The following is a 25752-nucleotide window of genomic DNA, read 5'->3' as shown; positions in this document are numbered from 1 at the left end:
AATATGAAAGAAAACAAAACCAATTTTATGGGCTTCAACGTGAGAGCGCCTAAGCTGTTTGAAATTACACGGGAGCGCTCTAAATATAATAAAATAGCGAAAGAGCCCCTTCGTCTCATCCCGTGCAACAATTTAGTTGACCCTCGTTTTCGGCTTTAAGAGAATAAATTTAAAATTATATCAAATATAAATATATTTATATTTATATTCACATAAAAGATTTCACTATTTTTTATGCTATTTTTTACTTTGTAGTGAAAGTCTGAGATTAAATAGTTAACATCTATAATGTTACACTTGATATAATCGTTTTTATATATACCTAAAATCAAATAAAAATAAAATTGCATATTAACTACTATGATATTGTTTATCCCTTTATTGTGAAAGTCTAAGACAAAATGGGTAATATTTATATTATTAGACTCATAAGTGAATGTTGTTAAGCTTATTTTCAGAATCTCATTGAAAATATATCAAATTTAAAATAATTATCTTTATACTCACATAAAATAGAAAAAAAAATTTATAGACCCACTATTTAAATATTATTGTACCTTTATTTCAAAGTATAAGGAAAAATGAATAATATTCATGTTGTTACGTTCATTTTCAACAAATACTAAAAATGTACCAAATTTAAATGTAAATACCTCTAAATTCACACAAAATTGACCGGTAGATGGAGTGGGCAAAAACCATCGTGCTTGGGAAGGTGCCTATCGAACCGCCCATTGTTGAGCTACACCACCAACTCTGGCGTACGTTGGAGAGGAAAAAGCCTCTCTTATCATGTCAACAAGAAAGTCACCAAACACTGCTCAATGTTGAGCACAGCTCTTCGACGGCAGGTGCTTTTCTTAGGAATCCATTCAAGAAATTTCTCCTCCTCAAAACAAGACAAGCCTCAGTCCAGCAGAACCTCGAAGGTTTAGCCAAACACTTCAACACCGGACCAGAGGAAGAAGGATCATCCACAGCCGGGGTTGGAGCCGTCTTCTAGCAAGCAACAATTGATGAATGCAGATGCTCACTGTTGATGCAGATTGCTACTGGAAGTTAAGTTAGCTGGTGTTAGAAAACGAAATATTCACCTTAACATGAAAATAACAAAGAAATAAATGTTTGTCAGTTCAGCACTTACCAGAAGATAATTCACATAATAAGTCAGCTTTAAACCACCAAAATACCTAATCTATCATCTCAAATTGCATAGCCTTTTCCACGTAAAACCAGACATTACTAGTACACAGTACAGTTGTGCTGAATTAGTTGATTGTCTAAGTCTTAAACAATGTCAATGTTGCACAGACACAATAAGACAAGCATTAATTTACCCGGCTCCATCATGTACTCTGTTTAGGAATAAGACGAGCCAAGTAACAGAAATTTTCTGATCAACACATAGTGACATCTCTTCTAGAAATCTTATTACCTTTGTGCGTATCACAATTCCCCTACTGTTCTTCAACCAATCATGGCACAGTGCGATAAATTTAAGGAGACTTGTAAACCACAAATGCATCACTCTTTAACACTTGAGAATGAGCTCCAAGACTGAAAACATCTGGAGCTGATGATTTGGCATCACTACAGCATTTGCAAGCCAGAGAGAGGTATACTTTATATTGATGACAACTAGGAATATAAGCTACCGAGCCACAGTGACAGCAGAATGTGAACATGACACGTAGATGAAAGGAAATGAAGAAAGATCAGACTCGTTGATCCACTTGAAGGCTCTGAAGAACATGGCCTGTAGTAAGTCAAATGTACCTGTTAAAGTCATGTAAATGAAAAACCTAAATTAAGGTGCACATACTGTTATAAGTTGCTACTGTCTATACACCAGGCTAGTAGGGGCTTCACATACACCCACACATGCACATGTTCACATGCACATGCACATGCACACACAAGCAAAAGCAGGCAGGCAGGCAGGCATGCACGTGCACACACACATAGGAGCCAACAATCAATTTAGATTGCCAAATGGTGGTGAATTGGTGCAAGGAACCAACCATGTGTCTGTAAATGCCAATAGTTACAAGGATCACGTAAAATATAGAGGATAATATGATAATAGTTCCTAGCACCTGTGATCTCCACCTATGTTAGATAAAAGGAGCCAACCATCTCATCTCTGATCCATTTCCATTCGACAAGTAGTAAATCTTTTTCCATTTCTCGTCTGAAAAACTATCACGTCGTATGAGGCTTTGCCTGCAGGCAAATGCAACAAATATTCACATTAGGAAATGGTAAGCAATAAACAAGATTTAAGCACTGCACTACAACCGTGAAGTTTGTTAAATTTGGTTGTAGACCATGTTCAAGTTATTAGTCCAACAAAACAGATCAGATCATCACGAAATTCTGACAAGTAAACCAATAATCCTATAAACTTCATCAAGCTTTTGCAAGGATCAGCATGTTATAAAGCCATAAGTAAATATCAACATGATATGGCAATCAGAAAACTGAAACCAATCTCTGTCAGATTCAAATCTTCTAGTACAAATTTAGATCAGGGAATATCTTAGCCAGTCCAGAATGGGACAAGGAGGACTAATTAATGCTATAAAAATTCCATAAATACAAAAATGAGACTTAAGAAAATACTGAAGACTAGGAGATAATTCAGCATTTGTTTCCATTAGTGTTAATCGAGCACATGAAAGATCAGGGAGAAAAATGAGACATGTTGAGTCAATCATAATATATACTTATTGGAATCACACGTGTTTGAGACTAGAAATGTATGCGGCAGTGGTAGAAGTTGCATATGACAACCTACACAAAATAAAAAAGGCTCAATATAAGAAAAAGGAAGATAACAATGTCAAAGTGCACTTTTGTTAAGACCAAGGAAGTCAGGAACAATCATGGGTTTGATACTATGAGTAGGAACCACACAGAATGAGGAAACAAGTCAATAGATCAAATAAAGACATGACATGATAAAATAAATGGAAAATGAAAGGAAGAAATTAGGGAAGCCAAATACAGTACAGTACCATAACATGTTGATGGCTATAAATCGGACAGAAAGAAAGGTAATGAACTCTGCAAAAGCAGAATGGAAGACATGATAAGGTCATCAAGGTGGTCTCAAATATGCAGGATCAGGCTTGCTGATCGTTTTTCTATAATTAGCATGAGTTACACGAACTACTTTTCTGCCATATTTATTTCGAAGCTCTTACTTGTTAAACAGCATGCCTTTTTTAATTTAAAGCTAGATTCTAGGATTTTTAGTTTTAGTAGCAGAATCAAGGAAACCAAAACAAAGATTATCTTCTCATGGCCATAATCCCAAAGCTATTAAATTCACATGATAATTGGGCAAAAAAGTAAAAGAAAAGCAAGATTGCAATAAATCGTCACATATAAGCCACCAATATGTGTAAAGCACTAAAGTGCCCACACCTAAATTGCTGGAAATGTAAAGAGATATTTTTCATTATGATAGCTTTCCGTATCTACTACTATACCTTAGATAATAGTGGCATACAGTAGCAGCCTCATCCAATGTGTAACGTGGCAGCATGAGACGAGCACCTCGAGGTACATCTGGAAGTTCTTCACGTAACTTGCCCACAGCAGTTGAATGAGAGAAGGCTCCTACCATCATGTCGTCATGCATCATTGATCTGTAAGCATTCACCTGTAAAAATGACAAACATAAAAATACAACATTTTAGGCAGTGTTTCACTAACAACTATGGTAAGTAGGGTTTATTAATCCTAATTGGATGGTTTAACATCCCATGTAAAGGTTACAGAAACAATACTTACTGTCGTAACTTCCCTTGCATGAATCTGCCGAGTAGATTGCCATGTCAGAAGTTCATGATACTCGCTGAACGTAAACCAGTTATTATACTGGAAAGCAAAGAAGACGACACATGATTAAGCATCTTTAGAACCGAGATAAATCAAGAATTACTGGTATGGTTCCGATCTTATGGTACCTGGTCAATAGCAAAGAGGACAGGCACATCTTTCACCAGCGATAACTCTTTTCTTAAACGAACAACGACACTCACTGCAGCATGTGTGTAAGTAATCCCAGTTTGAATAAGATCATATAATGTAGAACCTTCAGGCATTGCCATGGAATCAACATTTTTCATCAATCCAACACCAGCACCTTCCCCCAAAAGAATGGGATCAAAAATTTGACAAGGTAATTGCTGTAAGTGATCCTCATTGAACTTCAAAAAATTCTGAAGGAACAACATCCATGGAAGATACAAAGGGATTAGACATTCACATGTATCTAAGAAAAGTACTAAAGATCATATTTTATGTTTTTGTCAGCAATATCAAACAAGGCAAATGCCTGAAATATACCTTTACTTTTACTAGCAGTAAAGAAAAACAAAACAAAACTTATACAAATACAAATAACCACTGGGAAATAATAATTGCTGTAAAGAAGAGTTCCAATGAAATACTCTAACTCGCATCATGTTCTCTGTTAGTGACATCGATACTGATATGAACAATGAATTGAATACCCTTCCTTCACATTCTTTTGTGGAGACCAGATTCTGACTAGATTGATTTCCTAACAAGTGTTCAAGAAACTTATGGAATGTTCACATTTTTCTTCTACTGTGTCAGTGATACCAGGTACGGTTAAACATTCAGTGACAAAACCTTCAAAGTAAAGGTAAAACGAAAAAAGAACTAAAAGTTGAAAAATGAACCAGAATAAGAATAATCCTAAATGTAAATATGGAATAATTGTCCATTACTTTGAAAATTTAAGAATAACGGTTGCACTCAGTTACTATTATAATACATTAATTATAATTTGCAAAAGAAATTGAGCCACTAAATACTGGATCAATCATTCTTCACAAATTGTCATTCAAAATATTTTCAAATTATGGAACTACAAATCCACATTCAAAATGGGGATACAAGATCACTTAATAACTAATGACATCAACAAACATCATGAAGTTGAAATTCCAAAATTCTGTGGAGATCTAGTTGCTGAAGACACTTTGTACCAGCATAGTTAGAACCTACAGTTCAACATTAGACTTCAATGGAGCATTATTAATCCATCATTGAAGTCCAAACAGTACATGTAGCATTGCTAACATTAAATCCACCAGGCAGTCATTTTAGACAAGGTTCACTTGCAGAAGTTTGATTGTAGAAGTTTGATTGTTTAAACTCCCCGAAGAAAGAAGAGACTGTTACAAGGAAATATGAGGATTGGTCTAAACCAGTTGATGATCCTGTAATTGATTTTGATTGAACTAAAATTTCAAAGTTAAGGCCAAATGAAAATGAACTATACTAGATTTAAAAAATACAAATTGTTCATAGCATGAGGGAAATGCCGATACCTTCTCGCATAGCATACAATAGTCTCATGTGCTGACAGGCACAAGCCAAAAATTGGCTTCACCATGTATGGATACAGCTAGCATAATTTGCCATGGCATTGCACAATCCAGCATGTGTCAACTGGCACAGAAATCTTTCATTGACTGGACTAAAATTATGTAGGCCAAAGGGTTGATAGAAATGTATCGACTTTGAACAACTCTTCAAAGATCAATGTCAAGCTAGCATCTAAGGTAAAGAATATGCTCGATCCCCTAAACATCTACCATAACAGAAATTATTTTATATATTGTTTCTTTATCACGAAATGTTTCTTTTACAATTTCTACAATGTTGAAAAACTAAGAAATAGAAAAACTCACATCCAAGGTTGACTTCTGCATGATTATATATGTATGCTCTTTAATACATGGTATGCAATTTCGAATGGTACCGCCCGGTATGGGTGGTACGTACCGGTCCGACGGTGTACCGGTACGTGGACCGTTAATGTGCTATAGTGCTACAGTAAAGAAAAAGAAATATTTAAAATTAGGTGTACCGCTCGGTACACGGTACCATATCATACCGAGCCAACCTCGAAACACCAGTATGATACGGTATTGCATACCTTGATTTAATATCTGATGTGACATTAACAAATGCTAGTAAGAATCTATCTGAAAATTTCATGAGCCTTCTCAATATGGACACTATGTCCAGATGGTTGAAAATTGTTGACACAAAGTATACACAGTATAACATCTAGTTAGAATAACACAAACTTTCTTTTCCATGGAATATCACAACAAAGGTCAAAGCCAGATAATGGAATAATAATATTTTATTAAAGGATAAAAGAAATAATACAAAGAAGATAGACAATAACTTGGGCAACCTCAAGTGCTACATCATATCATGGGAGCAGCAGAATAATTCTCAGGAAGGGCACCAACATATAAATACAGATGAGATAATGACTAATGATAAACATCTTAATAACTATTAGAACAGCTAGAGGTAACCTCATGCACTAAAAAAATCCTGCAAACATCATTTCTTTATTTGAGCTCCCAAAATTAACTCTATCAGCTATCTTTCAAATTAGAAGAGGATATGCACCTGAAGGATCGTTTCAGCCTGGACAGGCGTATCCCAGAATTCATTGTGAAGGTTTTTGTAAAAGAAGCCTCCATGAGTCCATTCTTTACCTTTTGGAACATAAAATACCAGCCATCCTTCACTACGAGCCCAGTGAACAAGCATGGCAAGTATTATGCTTTTTCCACAGCTAACAGGACCATCCAGGACAATTTGTTTCTTGGAATCTAATGAACAAAAATTTGATGCTATTAAAAGACATGCAATGTTTCATAATTAGATCATTCTTTTTCAATGGGCACAAACTTCCATTTGGAAAGAGCTTTAGCATACAAAGCCAAGAGAATGTATATTTTACTTTATACCAACACATGGATTATAATCTCGACCTGTGCTGATACCAATCGGCTTTGAACCAGAATGTTACTAGCATGAATTAGTCTACCAACACTCAATACGGAAGTCGCACTGGTCAGTATCACCCAGACCAAAGAGAGAAGAGGGGAGGAGATGGTGGCAATGCATACTGGTAGGAGGATGCTATTCAGAGTCTCGGACAAGGAGGAAGACGTGCCAAGACAGAAAAGGAGGAGAAAAAGAGGAAGCCACAAAGGAAAAGGAGCAAGAGAAGAAAAAAAGGCAGCTGCAAAGGAAAAGGAGGCAACGGTCGTGAAGGAAAAGGAGAGAGGAAGACAACCAATAATATTGATAATTCTTAATGGGTACAACAGATGACATTGAACAGCTTATTAAAAACAGAAAAGAAAACTAGTATTGTTAGTGGACAGTAGGCTTACCGCTTGCTACAATGCTATACGGTCAACTTACTGCCCGATAAATCTGGTACAGTGAGCTTACAAGGCGTTAAGCTCAGCTGTGGATTGGACCTATCGATATTGTCTAGTCTGCTATTGGTTGGCTAACAAATAGGTAAATATCCTTTTGTACTAACACGTATGACTAAAATTAAATCCTCTTACAACACAACATGGCAATTAGGTCATCAATACAATCACTGCTCCATTGTCATTTCTAGTTCTACACTAGTTCATCTCACCATACTCTCATTTCTTTTCACAAATCTTGTATGGATTCTCTTTACTGCCTAATATTCCGAACCATGCAATTGATTTCAAAATTATACAGCAAGTACAATACATCGAATGAGAAAGTGAGAAACTACAAATGGAATATTGATGAGAAACTTCTGATATACAATCATAGCTGCAAATATACATATGGTTATATCCTGCAACAATTTTTCTCTGTCTCATTTATAGCTCGTAAGATTAGTATGAAGATCAGGGTCTAGGGGTGATAAGATTGATATCTGTAGGATGAGACAAATTGGATTGGCCACATCAGGATTGACCACGAAAAATAATTAGAAATTATCATAAAATATTCTCTAGATTTATAAAAACAGCAAAATCATTGAAGATTATAAAACAATTAGAAAAATAAACATATATGCTAAAATGTTCTTGATTTATATTGTATGCTCCTTCGTGAAATGATTAACGAGTGTTAAGTTGCAAAAACAACCTCTCTGTGCACAGGGGTTAAAATTATGTATATTAACCTTACCTACCACATATTAGTGGAAGACTCAGGCTGTTTATTATTCCCTTGATTTCATAATTTATCCAATCTTTCAAAAAATAAAATAAACCAAATATACATGATAAAAAAATTATAAGGAAAATTATTTCCTTAGGTCACAACAATAACATATATTAGAAAATTAAAAGTTATCATATCATACAAAGATATGAATATAAATACAACAACAAAACCATAATATCCCACCTATTTAAGGTTGGCTGCATGAATCTTTTGCCGAATTACATCCTTAATCAAAATAAAAATATTTAAATCTTTGTTTATACTTTCTAGTAAAAGTACTGCCGTTATGACTTCCTTGCCCTCCTCTTCTTTATGCTCCTCCTCCCTCTAGTAACGACCAGATGAAATAAGCAGACAGAAAGGAACCAGCCTGAATCACCTAACTTCAACAAGTTAATCTAATGATTTAGCCTAGAAATCAACCAATACATGGGTTGGCCCAAGTTGGTCCCAATCCTAAAATAGGAGATCAGATCTGTATGAACCATTCTGGTAAACCTCGCTTACAATGCACACCTCAAAAGAATTGAGTATGCTCAGCTACTTACTTTGAATATATATGAGAGTTAACTATAAATGTTAGGTCAAGGTATTTTGCAAATATTCTATTGTCCTAGGTACACTCTAGAATCTTTTGTGAATCTCATCTTTGTAAACAAGAAACAAAAAATCCCCAAATAGTTGTATCTCATATGCTAAAAAATATTGTGCCAACTATAGAGAAGAAACAAAAAAAGTTTATTGCAAAACTATCCAGTCTCCTTCATATCATTTTCTTAAATCGTACTTTTAAGGAGGACCAAGTTTTTTTTTTTTGTCAAAATGAGATGTAAATCTATAGAACTATGATTTCACACTGCACACTTTGTTGCCGCTAGCTTATAAGCGGAGGTCTGCAAACAATGGCATATTGCGGGCGTGGCGAAAGCTTACTTTTAGTGCCCGTGTGGATAGGAGGGTCAACAATGCGCCTAAAGTTATCACGCAGATCCAGGAAACTCTGCCTCACCATCACAGCGCACCGCCTTGTCTCCTCGAACTCCTTTTTCATCCCTGCTGGCAAGCCCTCAGGCAACATTGCATTCCATTCCTCCAAGCTATCAAATCATCCACAACAATCGCAACATCACAAAAGGGACGCAATAAATAAAGTCGTCGTTCTCAGCTCAAAAAGAAGCCGCATTCAATCAAACAATCAGCACCTGAAATCAACATAGGAACATGCTTCCTTTCGGGAGAGCGGGGCTAAGGACTTGGTCAAAGCGAAGAGCGGGCGGCCGCCGGGGCCGACGTCGAGGGCCGGATCATAGGTGGGAGGGAGGGGGTCCGTTGGGCGCTCGAACTCGATGTCGATGCCATCGAAGGCGTGGGAGGCGTCGTCGACACTGGCAGCGGACTCATCGGCAGACACGGAGCGGGAGTTCTTGCCCTTCGTGGTGGTCTTGGTCTTGGCCTTTGTCTTGGTCTTGGCCTTGGTCTTGGCCTTGGTCTTGGCCTTAGCGTAGGCGCGGGAGGATGCGGGGGGGAAGAGTAGATCAGAGAAGAGGGAGGAGCCTCTTGCCCCGGCGGCGGCGGCGGCGGCGGAGGAAGAGCGGAGGACGGATCGCAACATTTTGGGCCTCTCGGGAAGATGAAGGGTTTTTGTGTCGAGGCCTCACTTGAACCGATTATATATAACGTAACGGTATCTTCCGCAAACCGTTATATATACCGTTATAATTGCTGCAGTTATTTCTGGTGTGCTGTGCTTATAGCATGGCTATCACAACGAAACCAGCGAGTAATGCAGTCAAGAGATTACCTTCATAAGAGGTGAGATAGATCTAATAGCTTTACCACATGATGTTTGCTATAGATGATTGCAAAATAATGTTATGTGCATCAAATTCCGGCAAAGTATATTTTAATTATGTTATGTGCATCAACCATTTTTCTCATACATATTTAGAGTTATGTATTGCTACCCATGTGAACTATTGTCGCCACCACAGTCTAGATTAATTAATAAAGTTTGATAAAATGACAGAGAAAAATATTACAGGAAGCCTAACAAAACTATCGTGTAGTTTAGGAACACTTTGTTTAATTAGGGCTAATTATAAATTATCCTCCTGCACTTAGATCTCTTTAGCATTCGGTTTGTAGACTTAAAAAATTTATATTGAAATATCTATAATTATGAAAGTAAAACATCTAACTTCATTTACCTTAATACCGTCGGTTTTATCGATGAAAGCACGAAGATGATAGGTAAAAAGATAATTTTAACATCTTAGTTACATTTTCGATTATGACAAATGACGATGTCGTTGAGGACCGTGAGTGATTATTGTGGATGATGAGTGCCTATGATGCATGCGTATGCACTTCATCCGAGTCATATGAGTGCCAACTTTTTATAGTTAGTGTCAGGGGTATCAATAGTTCTTTTGCTAACAATAAATAATGCTGAATTTTTTGTTTCAATTTGGTATTGCATCGACTTAAATCGTACTCATGCATGTACCCTAACATTTCACTGTAGGTCCCTGAGAAATTAATTCAAGATAATTGTTGGAAGTTTCTAGTGTCATTTTGATGATAGTGTATTGGATGGACTTGTATCATCCTCGTGCATGTACTCTTGTCAGTTCACTTTAGGTCGCTGAGAAATTAACTCAAGATAGTTGTTCCAAGTGTCTAGTGTCATGTTGATGATGATGTAATGCATGGACTTATATCATACTCACGCATGTATCCCGTGAGAAATTAATTCAAGATATTCGTTGGAACTTTGGGTGTCATTCTAATGATGATGATGTATTGCCTGAAACATACAAATTGTGACCATATAAACTGGGTGATTGATATATGAGATTTTGCAGTAAAGTGAATTTAAATATAAGATAAAATACTATGCCATATGATCAAATTTTTTCGACGCTCAGAGAAGTCCGTGAGTTATGGCAATGCAAGGGTGCACGCTGAAGGAAAGACCTGAAAAGAAAAATAGTTGAACATTACATAACACAATTATCACATAACAACGAAAACATAAGTTAAGTTAATTACTTGCGAACACGTTTGTAATGCACAATACATTCCGCAAATAATTACAAGAAGAATTTTGTATTACAGAAAAATTTGCTACTTCCTTTATGATATATATTTGTTTTGTTGCGCAAGTTTTCTGCTTATTGACTTTTTTTTTGTTATTTATAATTGTAGAAAATTTATTGATTGTCGATGTCATGCTTGTCAATTTAATAGAAATTATATTTAAATATTGAGATTCTTCCCATATACTTTTCATTAATATATATATAAAGTACTCAAATTAGGCACAACACAAAAAAGTTACTCGACCGGAGAGGGATATATATGCAATTTTGTAAAACAAAGAAGCTTGATTTGAAAACGGAAGCGAAAGAAGGTGCCGACAACCGCCGTGCAATGGTCCCCGTCGAGCTCGTCGTGTAAGTCTCACATCTTGCGAAGTAAAACCCTCCAAATTCTTCCCCGATGAGATCCGAAGAGGAATCCCCGCACCCCATCAGCGAGATCTCGATCGAAGGGAGAGGGATTCAGGGGGATAAGGTAGATAAATCGGAGACCGAGAAGGTTGAGGCCCTGGCATCTGCCTTCGATCCCGAGTTCTTGAGCTGCCTTCTCCAGCCTTTGGTCGACCATCACGACCCTAACTACGTTGGGATCCGTCGCCTCCTCCTCCACCGCAAAGCCGTTTCCTCGCCCGTCCTCGATCGCCGCCAGGTACCGCTTTCCTTCATCCGAAGGTCTTTAGCTGATTCTTAGGAGTGGATTGTGATGGAATGTGTAATTCGAAATTTAAGGAGTGGAGATGCAATGGGAGAGGGTATGTGGCGCATCGCAACTTCATTCGGAGACCGAGGAATTGGGAGAGCATGGCCGTTGCCAGCCAATCGAGTAGCCCTGGCAACAGGTTATCATACATTCACGTACCATTTTACGAACAAAATTGAAATTTTGTGTTTGGGTTCTATATGTGTAGAAAGAGGTAGGCCAATTTAAAGCATCAAGCTCTTTTTGCCGATAGCATAACTGCTGATGTTTTATATGCGCATATGAGGTCAGGTATTTATTTACTAACCGTAGGTGAAAGAAGAAAATACTCAATTATGTGGAAGAAATTTAAAGTAGGAGTTATTTGTAGCTATTGTTTGATTTTGGAGTAGCATAAGCTTGGAGTCAAATGTATGAAGAATGTAATTTCTTGACGACACAAGTTTAAGAGGAGTTAATTCTTTTTTATCATCAGAAAAAAGAAAAAACAGGTGGAAGTAACATTTCATGACCTGCAGTTTGTCTTTTGTTTTCTTTTTTCTATCTGATTAAGTTCACAATGACTCTATAATAATAAATCTAGTAAATGCCATTACCTGTTTGATAAGCAAATGCCATATTTTTTTAGATCAGGAAAATGGATTTCATATACTTTCTTAGTATCCATTGTATTGAGTTGATTAATGAACAGACAGATCTGAAGGGTTGCTTTCCATGTGAGAGGAAACCAGTCCTTTTATAGCTTCGTTTTTCTATGTTTGCAACCACGAATCTTTTGTTTTTCTGTATCAGTTTCTCTTAGTGAATATGACTGTACCTAGCTGCTGCTGCTAACAACTTAACAAAATATGACATGATCTCAGAAAAAATAAAGAATTTAGATTAGCAGGACCATTTCACAAGAATTTGCTTTCCAAATATACTGAAAAACCTCTGCAAACAATTAATGGTGTCACAAACTTATCAGTACAATCACATCATATGCTTATTTGCTATTGGAAAGTGTTGAGATTTAAAGAGCAAATCATTATGTGATGAATATAATTTATGGTTTAACTTTATAGATTTTCTTCTGCTAAGGTCCCTTTTATAGAAGAATAGTCACATGCTAAGTCAACAGTTGCCTACATGCTAAGGAAACTGATTTTCTTGATTAAGTTAGGCATGTGAACCCCAGATTCTTCTTTTCTGTTTTTCCATTAATGGTCTTCCTGTTTCCCTTCAATTTAATTTCTTGCCTCGTGACAATTAGCCTTTGTAACTTAGTTTTCTTTTTCTTCTTCCATACTGATCTGATGTTGAAACTGATATTGATCTGCCAGTGGGCGCTGGGCTCCATCTCCAGGTCCGCAGTCTATACTGTATGAGGCTGACAGCTGGAGTTCTAGCAGGGTATGCACGGAGCATTCTGTTTTATTTATAAATTTAGTTTCATCTTTGATTACGTTGGTTTCCTTCATGGGGTTACTTAAGATTATATGTACTCATCCATTTTGTAATATTTTCTGTGGCTTATATGTTCTTTTTTTAATCATTTACGTAAACCTGTGGATGTGGAACTTATATGCTGAAGGACCTTAGATGTTCCAACCAATCTTTTGGTCACCGTGCTAGTTTTAGCTCAAATACAAGTGATCTTGATCGACAAATCCGATATGTTGAGCCTGCTTATTCATTTGTTGGAATGCATTGCATCTTTGACAACTGTAAAGCTTCAGGTAATTTTAAGCCTAAAAGAGGGTATCTTTTCGTCTTTGCTGCCACGTCTGAAGCCAACCATCTGATACTGATTAAAATTTTCAATGACTAGTTACAATTGTAAAATTTGGGCACATGAGTTCCGATCTACTTGCATATGGTGCATCAGATGGAAGCTTAACAATTTGTCATGTTTCTGAGCCACCTTCTGTGTTTCAGCAGTTAAGGGGTCATTCAAAAGCAATTACAGGTTAGTTGACTGAACATCATCTAATTTCAAATACTTTATTCTGTATTACTTTAGTTTGCTTTGTTTACCCAACATGTTTAGGTGCTTAAAATTGTTGTTGCTACTTTTGTTCTTTTATGTCATATAAAAGGTTCCAATGGTCCATAACAATGCATCAGAACGCCATCTCAGTATATCTACTTGGAATGTGAACTGAGGATAAATAGAGAAATATGAAGTCATGCCTAAGTTGTTAAGTAAATGTATCATCCAAACCAAAAAATTTATATAAGTTAGGTTTATACTAATTTAAGAACTTATTGAGGTTATGAGTTATAATAAACGAGCAAAAACATCTAAGTGCTGAATATTATGTTATCATGGACCACCAGTTATAGTACAAGACTATCATAATTGTTGAAAACATGATGGAAAATATGCCACATGTGATAAAAAAATTAATGTTTATGTGGACCACACATACCCAATAGATTTTGCATAAAATAATATAACTGCTGTGTTTACTGAGGCTGCATACCTTATATGGGAGGGTCATATGATGGTAGATCTTGAAGATCTGAATTTTTCCTATTTCTAGAAAGCACGTTCTTTTCCTTGACTCATTTTGTCTTTGATATGCTATTTTATGTATTAGATCTTGAAGAGACCTTATCATATTTACTTCTTTCATGCGCCTTTTTGGATCAAACTTGAATTTCCTTTTCATAATACATATGTTGGTAGCTCAAGCACCTTATGTGCTATGTTTATTTAGGTCATGCCAATGTATGTGCCTCGCATTTAATGTATGGAACAATTATTATCATGTAGAGTAGAAGAGACAACTATAATAAAAATAGGAAGCAAATACTTTTTTAATAGATTGTCATTGTTATGATTTTCTGCTGGCCAAAGCCCTAACTCAAATGTTTATGTATGATATAATCTGTAACATTGTTTTAAATTATCAAGGTTGCCTGCCTAGTCCTTGTGTTTTCTGAATGTGAATATAATTTTTGTTAAAATTTTTAAACTTGATTAATGTTTTAAAGTAGTATTACAAACTTTTCAAAAATATTTTCTGTTTAAATTGAAGTTCTTGTCATGAGATGAAGCCCTAGAGTTTCCTGATGGTATTCTGTAGCATGATCTAAATTAACCATCTTGAAGATAAAAGTGGAATGGATGGATGGGGAATTGTTACAATTCTGTTCCCTTCCAACTCGAGCCAAATCTGTTTTAGAGTTCTGTGTTTATTTTAGGGTAGAACTATCTTGGTTGGCCCTTCTTGGGGATAAAACAACCTTTGTAAGGACCTGTATGATTCCTGAGAAACCCAAGACAACTGGATATGACTGCAACTTGGATTTGGACAATGTTGTGATGATCTTTGAAAAGCTAATTTGGTGTTTTTCCATGACCAAAGGGATCTTATAGCTGATAGGAAGAGAGGAAACTATTAGGTTATATATAATCATATATCATTCTTTTAGTTTTGGTGATCTTCAGATTATCTTTTGTAATTACTTCTGTTTTCTGTTAGAAAGTTTGCAAGCTCTGTTGTAAGTTATTTAGTCTAGGAGTCATAATATTACTATGACAAATTGTTTAGCAAATAGGACACATATTTGAAAACTTCTTGAAATCTCTCCATGAAACGTTAAAGGACAAGATTTACATAAGACTCTTTAGCTGTATATATGAGAAGATGTAATCCTATGCTTGGATTATTATTTGGATTTTATTAAGTAATGATAGTTTAGTTAGAGTAATAATCTTCTCTTCTTCCCTCTTGTTGGCTCTTGGTACACTTCTACTTCTCAAATTGACATAGCACTTGTTACATCTGTAACTTCTAATATCATCTTTGGCTTTCTTTGTGCTACTCTCTGTTCAACAAGTATAGTGCTGTCTTGCCTCGAAACGTTCACTTAAGTTGCAACTTTGTGTAAATGAAGTTAGATGCTCATCCCATATTCTTTCACATCCATTTTAGCTTTACTTTTTTTAAAATTCTAACTACATTACAGATTTTGATTTTTCATCTAACAATCAGTACATTGCTTCGTCCTCAATGGATAAAACTGTCCGAGTCTGGGAAATATCTAAAGGGTATTGCATTCGAGTAATATATGGAGTTTCTTCTCAATTATGCATTCGATTCCATCCGGTGCGTTCACTTTTGTCTTTTCATCTTTTATTTCGTTACTTCAGAAAGCATGTGATTTTTGCTAAGTCTTTGTCTTGCTTTTGTTATTAAAAGGATCTAAAAATCAATAAATAAATCAAGAGTCTGTACTATTTTCAATTCTCATAGCTGGCTGTGATCATTTTAAATCAAGGAACATAACATTGTACACCTAATGATTCAGGAGATTTGTTGTGCTTGGATTGATTTGTTTATTTGTTACAAAGGGTAAGGCATATGAAAAATTAGTCTCAGATTGCAAAGACATCCAGCAATGCTAGTTAGACAATTCAAGAAACTTTACTTTAAATTTTTGCATGAACTATTTAGAGCAAGCAGATGAGAATTCCTCGACATGCCAGCAAAGTTTGCTGTTGTAGAATCTCAGTTTGAAGCCTTTTGTAGCAATGCCAAGTCAGTTACAGTCAGCTTTCAATATGGTACATGTTAGTAAACTCTCTGTGTTGGTCTCATGCTGAGATGGTTGTGCCTATGACATTAAATCGGAACCAAGAACAAAGAGAGATACATGAATTGGCTTGTGATATTGCCTATATAGTTATTCATCCCATTTGTTGTATGGCTGTGCCTTGTGCAGACTAAGGTCTGCCATACCAAAGTGTACCGCCCGTACCGGGCAGTACGTACCGGTCCGACAGGTTACCGGTACACGGATCGCTCGGTACCGCTACAGTGCTACAGTACTATACTATAGCACTGCTACAGTATGAAAAAAGCATAACTCGGTACACCAGGGTGTACCGCTCAGTACGCCCTGATGTACCGCCTGGTACACCGGTACCATACCGTACCGAGCCCAGGTCGAAACGCCGGTACGGTACGATACTGCGAACCTTGGTGCTGACTACTTTTCAAATATTGAAAATGATCATTTTAATATTTTTTTGTCAATTTTTAAACATCTAAGTAGCTGAATTTTTAAATTCACTAGATAGATGGAGATCGGATGAGTTTTTCTATCAGGAAGAGAGAGAGCGAGAGAGAGAGAGAGAGAGAGAGAGAGTGCATGTTGATGGGGCATGTACATTGGTTGGGATACTTATGAGGGATAAAGAACGAGAAAGGGTGAGAACAAAGGAGAGTGATATTTGGTGGTTATAGAGATAGAAAAGAAATTTTTAAAATCTCAAATCTTCCAACTATCTAGATTCTATTGGTATTTTCTTAAGATTTTCATAACCCTACGTGGCTGCTACTTCTTCAAACCTTCTCTCAGCTCTGGCTTTTGCTTGTATCAAAATTGTCTAAATGCATTTTGTTCCAAGACATTAGTTTAGTACCATCTTCTTTGTAATAAATATTAATTTGTCTTCGATGTATAAGAATAATTGCAATGTCATTTGTTCCCTAATTGTCAGGAAGAACATGTCTTGTAAACCAAAAATTTAATGTTTTGGTCATAAGTATCAATGCTGTCCTCATCTATCATAATCCTTGTAATTGTTCTTTGCTTGGTAATTGCAGGTAAATAACAACTTGCTTTCAGTTGGAAATGCAAACAAAGAAATCAGTGTAAAGATTCCATCCCTACATATATTTCTTGCTTCATAAATTTTGATATGTTGTGGAATTTGGTTTCTGAGGATCAGTTTGTCTAGAAATTTAGGGATTTTCTAAAAGCAAGAAATGTTCTAGGGGATTTCTCTTTTGAGATTCTGTAGAAAAGGCTGTTTTGACTCATTGTTTTACCAATTCTTGAATGAATCAGGAAATCAATTTTAGCACTGGGCGTGTTATTAATAAACTTCTATTCGAAAATGAGATAACAGCTATGGACAATGATCATACTGGTCAGCATATTTTTGCTGGCGATGCACAGGTTTTTTTTTATGCATATGATGTACATCCTTAATTTGCTTGAAATATAATCTGATATCCAAAATATCTTATTTGAATGAAATCCAGGGATGCATATACACTGTTAAGGTGAATTCTCATACAGGGTCAATATCCAGATCACATAGGAATCGAAGTATCAGGACTAAATCCCCAATCACAACAATACAGTATCGTACATTCTCTTTGGTCGCACGGGGTCCTGTTCTTCTTGCATGTGCTCTAGATGGAAATATTTGTTTCTTCAGGTTACTTACTCTTACTTTCACTGCCTTCTCATGTGTTAATCACTTGAACTAATCTTTAGTTCAATTAATCTGATATGCTGTAGCATGCAGTGTTGCTCTGGAGGTCCAGGGTTACTTGACTCTCGTCTGCTCCCTCAAGTTAGCTCCAAGGGTGCATAATATTCAAGCTTCTTTCTGCCCTCTTCTTTCCCTTGAAAAAGGGGAGTTTGTAGGTATATTCATTCCTGATCGGCAATGTCTTCCGAAATCCGAAATTTCAATATCATTAGTGGACTTGACATACATTTAAGGTCCTAAGGTTTCACTTAATAAAAATGCTTCTATTTACTGTTCCATTGGTTGTCTGCATGGTTTTTGTTTATTACCAACTGGAATCTGGTCTAAGACTTTTGAAGAAAGAGACTCCATTATTCTTTTCCTCTATGATTTAAATAACTGATTACTTGTAGCCCATAAGTTGGTTCTTAAGATAATTAATTAAGTAGTTGGTTATTAAGATAATTTGTGTATAAATCATCTATAAAGGAAGAGAGGATGGAAACATTTGACGCATGACTGAGTTAGTCCATGAGTCTGTAGGTTGTTATTGAGCTTTTAGTTCTAATTTATTCCAAGAAAAGATAAGAGAAATTCTCTTTTTCATGTCCCAATTCTCTCTCACCCTCTTCTCTGTTCTTGTTCCTCATCACTAAGCCAACTGGGCTGGCAGCTCATTTGAATGTATATGTCAATTATAGATTTAGCATCTGGGTGGCAATATGTTAACTAGATCTGAAATAATTTAGGATTAGGATTCCCATCAATAAATTGATTAGAATATTCTTCCTATTCTATAAGACACTTGATTGGAAATTGATTTCCTTTTCTAGTTACACATCATCTATTATATCCATTAGGATTATGATCAGACATCATCATGAAAAGAAAATCTAGACATCATCAGGCTTTTGAGAGTAATTAGTAAACTGTTTTATCAGATAGCAGCTAGACTATCGGTCAGGTTGGGTTCAAGAACAATTTACTTATATTGAAACCAGAAAATTTTAAATTCTCAAGAGGGTTATATGTTTCATACCATCTTCTTGTACTGCAAATTTTTTTATTTTTAATGACCTGGAAAATCTTGATAAGCCACTACATTTGCTCAAGATGATGCTTTGTGCTCAGAATTGGTGATTAAGTAGGCTAATGAGTCTCGTTTTATAATTGATACGATACTCCCTAAGCTATTCTCTTGACAGTATCTTAGATTATCATCTTTCTGCAAGTTGGAGACAGGGGAATGCAATTGCACAGGTCCATGCGTTCCCCAGCTCTACATAGCTGAAGTGTGTACTCTATTTAGCATGCTAGCTAGACCTGATAGTGACTTACCCTTCTTTTGCAATAAAATTAAACTAATGGAGCATGCACTAGTTTGTGGACGTGTTCCTATTTCCCTTCTCATCATTTGTTTGATCACAACGGGCTAATGATTAAATGATTTGCTCATATGAAGTTTCTGGAAGTGAGGACTCGAATGTTTACTTCTATGATCTGACTCGGCCGAAACACACATGCGTAAACAAGCTTCAGGTGTGGTTTTATGGACCTCTGTTATCCATTATGTACCTTTCACATGCCTCAAGATTTATGCTTTCCCGTTTCTTCAGGGCCATGGCTGTGCTGTTATAGGAGTCACTTGGAATCATGGAGAAAACTTGTTGGCCTCATCTGATTCAGATGGAACAGTGATTGTTTGGAAGCGGGCACAAACCAGTTAGCATCTGATTGTCACAGAATCCTATTGATCTATACACCGAAAGATGACATTCCAATCATAACAAGAGTATAGTTATTATATGCAATCATTCATTTTAATCTGCATAAATATGATAAAGAATTTGGGTCTATTTCTTCCAGAAGGCTGCCTAAGCTCAAATGCACAAAGTAATACATCCGAGCATAGAGGATACATTGTTGTGTAATTTTACATTCTTCATTCTTGCAACTAATATCACAGCCAGGTTCTTTTTACACATTTGGTACCTTGACAGTCTCTCTTAAGACATCAGATAGGATCATTTGGGCTGTTCTCTTTTTCTTGCCTTTGTTTTTATACTCAAGTTTTGGAAGATACAAGTTTGCAGCATTCTGTAAGGCAAGAGATCTTTTACATAAGTCCGGCCACATTTTACAAAGCATCACTGGGACAGTCTTTTAAATATCTCAATGGTCTAACTGTCTCTGGGACCTAGTATGTTTCAGTCACGACTTATGCCGATATCTAGTGAACTCAAACAACTGAAGGGTGTCTTCAATTTTTTTTGTCTTTCATGCTTATGTTTTCCTCTAAGATGTTGATCCTCTGTGTGGCCTGCTCTCCCTCCGGATTTGAAGGTGCCCGTTTTTCCTATTTGTTGTACTATAAATTGTTTCTCATTATTTTTTTGCTTTCCCTTTAAACACAAGATTATTCATGATGTATTCACAATAAGAACATGACTTCACCAGCAGTGTCATTCCTTGAAATCATTTATTGAACAAGATTTCCAGGTTGTTACTGGTTTTTGATGGACTATTCCTAATTCAATCCAAATATAATAGATTTACTGCTTTCACATCTGCTGTTTGATTAACATGGTTGAGTTGGTTTGATCATTTCTACCGTGAATCTAAGAAAAGTAGTAGAGATGATTTGTTTGATTTCTGAAGACCATGAAGTATTTTCTATCAAGATATAAAATGTGTTCTACTTGGTCTAACAAGACAAACTTGGGAGATGAGATTTATGAGTCATGCATCCTTGTCCTCAACTTGGTTTGCGAACAATTTTCGCTTCCGACGAAATTTTCTTTTGTTGATTTTAAATAACCCATCTTTTTTTCCCTAATTTTTTCCAAAGAAAAGCAACAACTCGGCTCATGTGCTTCCCTTTTGACATGTATGGATATAAACCATTTGTAGTGAAACTTAGGTAACCAGTTGAAGATAAACTTGTTTTGTGCATCGGTTCACACAGTGTGGTTAATGAACGATTTCCAACTGGAGGTGAAGGATGTAAACCATGGGATGAAGGAGGAGCTTATACATGAATCAATAAAAATAATATCGCAAGAGGTGATCTCATAAAGCCTATAGAAATAAGAGTATCAAATTGTCCTTGATGTCATACTCGATGTCTGAGAATGTCCACAATACCAAAGGCTAAAAAGCACTTTGGCACGTAGAAAGATGCCATTCTAAAAGAAGAGAAAAGGTGCATTGTATGGGCAAAAAAGGTTGAAGATGAAGTTTCTCTTTTCTTTAGGGCAATGTATCCGACAACATTCATTCAAGCAGATAAGAATCAATCGTGCAGCTGGAAAGAAGTCTAAAAGTTGCCGTCTCACACTGTAATGGGACACATTCCTTTTTTTTTTTATATACTCAAACTGCAAAGAATTTTTTTTTCCTGTCGCACTCAGAACAATATTTTCTCGATCACAATCGATGACTTGATACCGACTCATGAGAATGAGATTCTTGAAAAGTTTCAAATTCTTTTCCCTGATAACCAGAGGTAGGACTAACCTACAAGGCATGTAAAAACTGAGAACCAAGGGTAACATGGACAGGCACATATTATCTTCAATTTATGACCAACATTCACCACAAAGCATTTTGAACATTATACCTGGATACATTATCATGTGGATGGAGATAATTGGATTACAGCAGTCTGACGATGTACATTATGCGATTACAACTGGATAAGCTTCTTGAAGCAATATGTACCAATGAGGAACCAACCAATTAGAGCAACTGCGAAAGCTACAACACCCAAAAGAAATTTTGAGCCACCCAGGAAAAGCCCAATGCAGTAAACAATTAAGAACGGTAAATAAGTTTTCACAACCGATCTTCTGTTCACCCAAGTACCCTTCAGGAAAATCATAGCTGCTATGTTCACCACATTCCATCTTTCATGAGCATGGTAAAACAATCTGTTCAGATTATTTGCGACGAAAGAGTGACAGTTGCAGGTAAATAGACTGTAAGATCTGTGCTGAAACTCTTGCGTGCCTTTCCGGAGTGCATCATCCCAAGTCATCCCCTCGGTCAGCTTACGACACTGCTAGGTGGGGATATGAAGTTCAGAATACTTAATTGTTGACTAGTGATTTTTAGTAATTAGAAAACTCATGCGTGGGAAAGAGAGAGAGAGAGCATACCTCTTCTCTGTTTAGTTTTACATAACGTGCCACCGCCCCAAAAGCAAAGTGGTCAACACAGACAAAGTTTGGCCCAGCAAAGTCCAGGATCACTCCATCCTCTCTGCAGATGCCTATGTGGCCAATGAAAGGTATCAGCCAAGAGATGACAGGAAGAGGTGTCCAAACTATGCAACATGGAAATCGAGCTCTTTCTGGATCTATTGGCCCAAGGTCAGAGTTCCTGTTCAGCATCTGTTTGTCTTCGGAGGCTAAGTCTGATTCCATCATCTTACCTCCTTAACTATCTGAAAGATTTGGGTACTGCAACAGAATATGGCATGATTACTACTATTGGAGAACTTATTGTTTTACTAAATAAGGACAGAACATAACAAGATAAACTTTGACATGTCACAGAAGAAAAACAGTATGCAAAAATTCTAGCAGATGTACTAAAAGCAGTTAGAATCATGATTCACCATCCTTGAGAAATCAATAGTAAACATGGTTAGGACATACCAAAATAAGAACATGTATACAGCAACGTATCATGAAATTTTTTACAGCCAGAAGTGCAAACTTATCAGAATATGCAAAAAATGTAGAGAAACTCCATTTGCTAGGATCCAAAACCAATATAGTGAATCTAATGAATTTATTGGAAAAAATATTGACTTCGAAAAATTTAATGGCAGACTAGAAAAATTCATTTATTAGTTTGCATGCTTGAAAGTAGGTGGATCATTAGAATTGCGAATGCAGTACTTATTTGCATTGAACAGTTTTCCTTCTATGTTTGCATCAGTTAATATATTTTCTCTGTTTTTCCTTTGACAAAATCCTTTAAAAATCTATCATTTCTATTTTATGGGAACTTTTCCTGCTGCCTACCTTGACTTGAACTTGGTTTACAATCGCTGGCCAACTTTCACTTAGCTTTCAGCCCCCAGCAATTTTACAGCCAAAACACCCATTTCATACACCCATATCAATAATTGTGTTTCCATCTACCGATATCTTCATGGCATACAGACATATTAGGTACATAAGATTTATTTATCTTAAGTAGCCCAATAAAACCAAGGATGAAAATTAAATGATTTAAAGCTTACAGTCGGAATGAAAATTCTGGGTGTCTTTTTGTTACAAACCAGACAAGCGCTGTGCTATTCATAAACTACCATCCATTTTATTAGGTAACTTAGAGAACTGAAAAAGGAGATTTAGTGAGAAATGCTCATCTTTAATAATTCCTCATCGGTCACTGTTGTAGAACTATCAATTTTTGTCAGACCAAAGGAGGTGACAGAGCAAGACTCATTTCATTTTTTGTCAGTCATCTTTAGTTTCCACCTTCCCAAGTTTGTTACCTCTTTTTAAAGTAAGATATAATTGTCAATTACTAGAAAAAAAAAAGGCATATAGGACCCGGTATGACTACTTAGACACTCCACATATGATCTACAATGGAAATTATATATAACAAAGTTAAAGAATCATATTCAATTACATTGACACAACACAGAGATGATGTGGGGGTGCATGCAATTGATTTGGTTAACTAACATATAATCCAGCCAATTGCAATAAAATCCATCCACATCTAACCACTAACCAAGTTTTGGACCTTTCTTAGAGAATATGCCATGAACAGGAGCTGCAATTGACGGATGTGGACCTTCATATTGTAATTTACATTCATGGAAGATTCATAACACAGCCTTCATAGCCTATTCGTTGCGGATGCGGATGTGGACCTTTCTTAGAGAAAGGACCTTCATGGCATATTCATAACAGCCAACCACTAAGTCTGTTATGAATCGATTTAAATTAGAAATTAAACCCCATAGGTCAAATAAAAAAAATTCCTTCATATTCAAGTTCACAAAGCTTTCATGGAAGTCTTTCAGAGATGCATTGCGGATGTGGAGTCTTGTTGAGACATTCAATTGCAATGGAAATCTAATTCCTCCAACACACCCATGTGTTTTAAGCCAAAGCAATGTCCTTCTCTTAATGACTAGAAGTCATGGATTAAAATTTCATAGGTCAAATCAAGATTCCCTTCAGATTAACTTTCAATAGTTATACAGTTTTCCTCGAAGTCTTTGCGAGATGCAATACAGATGATAAGTCTTATTGAGACAACCCTAATTCCTTTGACAAAGGCAGAATCTTTTAAGTTGAAGAGGACATTTTAAGTGACATCTGATGAAATATGACAAAAAGATGCATGAACTTCTATTCAACATCACCAAGAATGGATTGATATCAAATGTGACATGACAGCATGCATGTTGCCTTAGTTGACACTCACAATATTCTTGAAACTTCATCACGGATCTTGGTATATTGGTTCTTAACTATTTTTGCGTAGATCACACTCAGGCAGCAACAGTGCCACAAAGAATTACAGGGTGCCCTATCTATGACCCTACTCTTAGGCTCTTATGCTGCTTGGCTTTGTCATAAAGTTGCTTTATTTCCTCTGACTGATATCCACTGCTTCAGAAGCAGAAGCTTGGATCGGTATCTCCCGACAGCTTCCTGTGTAGTAGACCAAGAACTTGTATTTCAAAGTAAAATGGATGCCTAATTGCCTATAGTCAACAACATAACTGGTCAAGAAAGTTGCAGGATATCAGGTGTTAAACCAGTGGAACGACAACAATTGAATGTTCATGTAAGGTCAGTGATTTTTGTTTTAATTCCACTATAAAAAATCTAATTTGCAGGAAAACTCTGACATAGTGAAACCTCACGTACAAGATCTACCTTCTGTAACCTCAACTTTTTAACAGATCTATCAATTGTGAAGGTAAAAAACAAAAAATATATAGTCATCAAAAAAGGAACTTACTTTTCAGGAACTTGAAACCGATCATATCACCATAACAAAATATCCTAGTTCTTTATCCACAGGAAGCAAGCGATCTAAGAAAAGAATCGAAATCTCGGAGGGACAGATGGGTTCCGATACGTACCCAAAGACCCGGAGAGCGGCGAGAGATTTAGGTTTTGACTGGAGAGGCAGCTACTCTGGATCCGCTTCCCCTCCCTCGGCCGACGAATCGTCGGCAGTTGGGGAAACGGCGAAACGAGATGTCCGACTTGTGGCAGCAATTGCAATTAGTAATCGGTTCGGTCCGGTTCGGCGCGGTTCGATCCGACCCGTGCGGTTCGCATTGGACCGCATCTGACAATAATATAATTTGAATAATAATGAAATATCGTAAGGAAATCAATCATCAATTTGATAAAGAAAATAATACATTATAAATGCAAACTTATATAAGAAATTAGGAATGAAAAACTACAGCTGATCATTTACCATAAACCAATAATTTCTCCTTTTTTATCATTTAAAAATATTTAAAATATTGGATCTGAATCTTTTAATATATATTATACATTCTTCACGACTCATGCGATAACTAACTTATCGATTTTATTTAGTCTTAATTATTAATTAAATATTTA

General features: G+C 36.2%; 3 protein-coding genes across 6 annotated transcripts; 1 reads left to right on the top strand and 2 right to left on the bottom strand.

The window, feature by feature from the left end:
- Positions 1-1196: 1196 nt before the first annotated feature.
- Positions 1197-9719, bottom strand: LOC103975274 (uncharacterized). Of its 2 annotated transcripts, none has more exons than XM_009390191.3 (8): positions 9279-9719; positions 9010-9173; positions 6472-6677; positions 3975-4229; positions 3799-3885; positions 3495-3667; positions 2097-2223; positions 1197-1776 (listed from the first exon to the last, which is right to left on the bottom strand). In XM_009390191.3, the coding sequence occupies exons 1-7, from the start codon at positions 9686-9688 to the stop codon at positions 2115-2117; spliced, it is 1404 nt and encodes a 467-aa protein (XP_009388466.2). In that variant the 5' UTR covers positions 9689-9719; the 3' UTR covers positions 1197-1776; positions 2097-2114. The 2 variants fall into 2 exon arrangements, with proteins under 2 accessions (XP_009388466.2, XP_009388465.2); XM_009390190.3 differs by having other exon boundaries at positions 1197-1756.
- A 1741-nt stretch (positions 9720-11460) lies between these two features.
- Positions 11461-20182, top strand: LOC135606027 (uncharacterized). Of its 2 annotated transcripts, XM_065096736.1 has the most exons (12): positions 11462-11826; positions 11907-12016; positions 13200-13269; positions 13451-13595; positions 13688-13825; positions 15835-15974; positions 17478-17525; positions 17722-17832; positions 17919-18097; positions 18188-18309; positions 19596-19672; positions 19750-20182. In XM_065096736.1, exons 1-12 carry the CDS (start codon positions 11578-11580, stop codon positions 19858-19860), a joined length of 1500 nt encoding a protein of 499 aa, XP_064952808.1. In that variant the 5' UTR covers positions 11462-11577; the 3' UTR covers positions 19861-20182. The 2 variants fall into 2 exon arrangements, 1 of the variants encoding a protein (XP_064952808.1); XR_010484654.1 differs by lacking the exon at positions 19750-20182 and having other exon boundaries at positions 11461-11826; positions 18181-18309; positions 19596-19678.
- A 1499-nt stretch (positions 20183-21681) lies between these two features.
- LOC135584036 (protein RTE1-HOMOLOG-like) lies at positions 21682-25383 on the bottom strand. 2 transcript variants are annotated; one of them, XM_065096734.1, is made up of 3 exons: positions 25257-25383; positions 22291-22593; positions 21682-22190 (listed from the first exon to the last, which is right to left on the bottom strand). In XM_065096734.1, exons 2-3 carry the CDS (start codon positions 22558-22560, stop codon positions 21819-21821), a joined length of 642 nt encoding a protein of 213 aa, XP_064952806.1. In that variant the 5' UTR covers positions 22561-22593; positions 25257-25383; the 3' UTR covers positions 21682-21818. The 2 variants fall into 2 exon arrangements, with proteins under 2 accessions (XP_064952806.1, XP_064952807.1); XM_065096735.1 differs by having other exon boundaries at positions 25133-25269.
- Positions 25384-25752: the final 369 nt, after the last annotated feature.

The sequence above is a fragment of the Musa acuminata genome, chromosome BXJ2-2 (genome assembly GCF_036884655.1).
Source record: "Musa acuminata AAA Group cultivar baxijiao chromosome BXJ2-2, Cavendish_Baxijiao_AAA, whole genome shotgun sequence".
NCBI lineage: Eukaryota > Viridiplantae > Streptophyta > Magnoliopsida > Zingiberales > Musaceae > Musa > Musa acuminata.
This window is presented reverse-complemented; position numbering and strand designations above follow the sequence as displayed.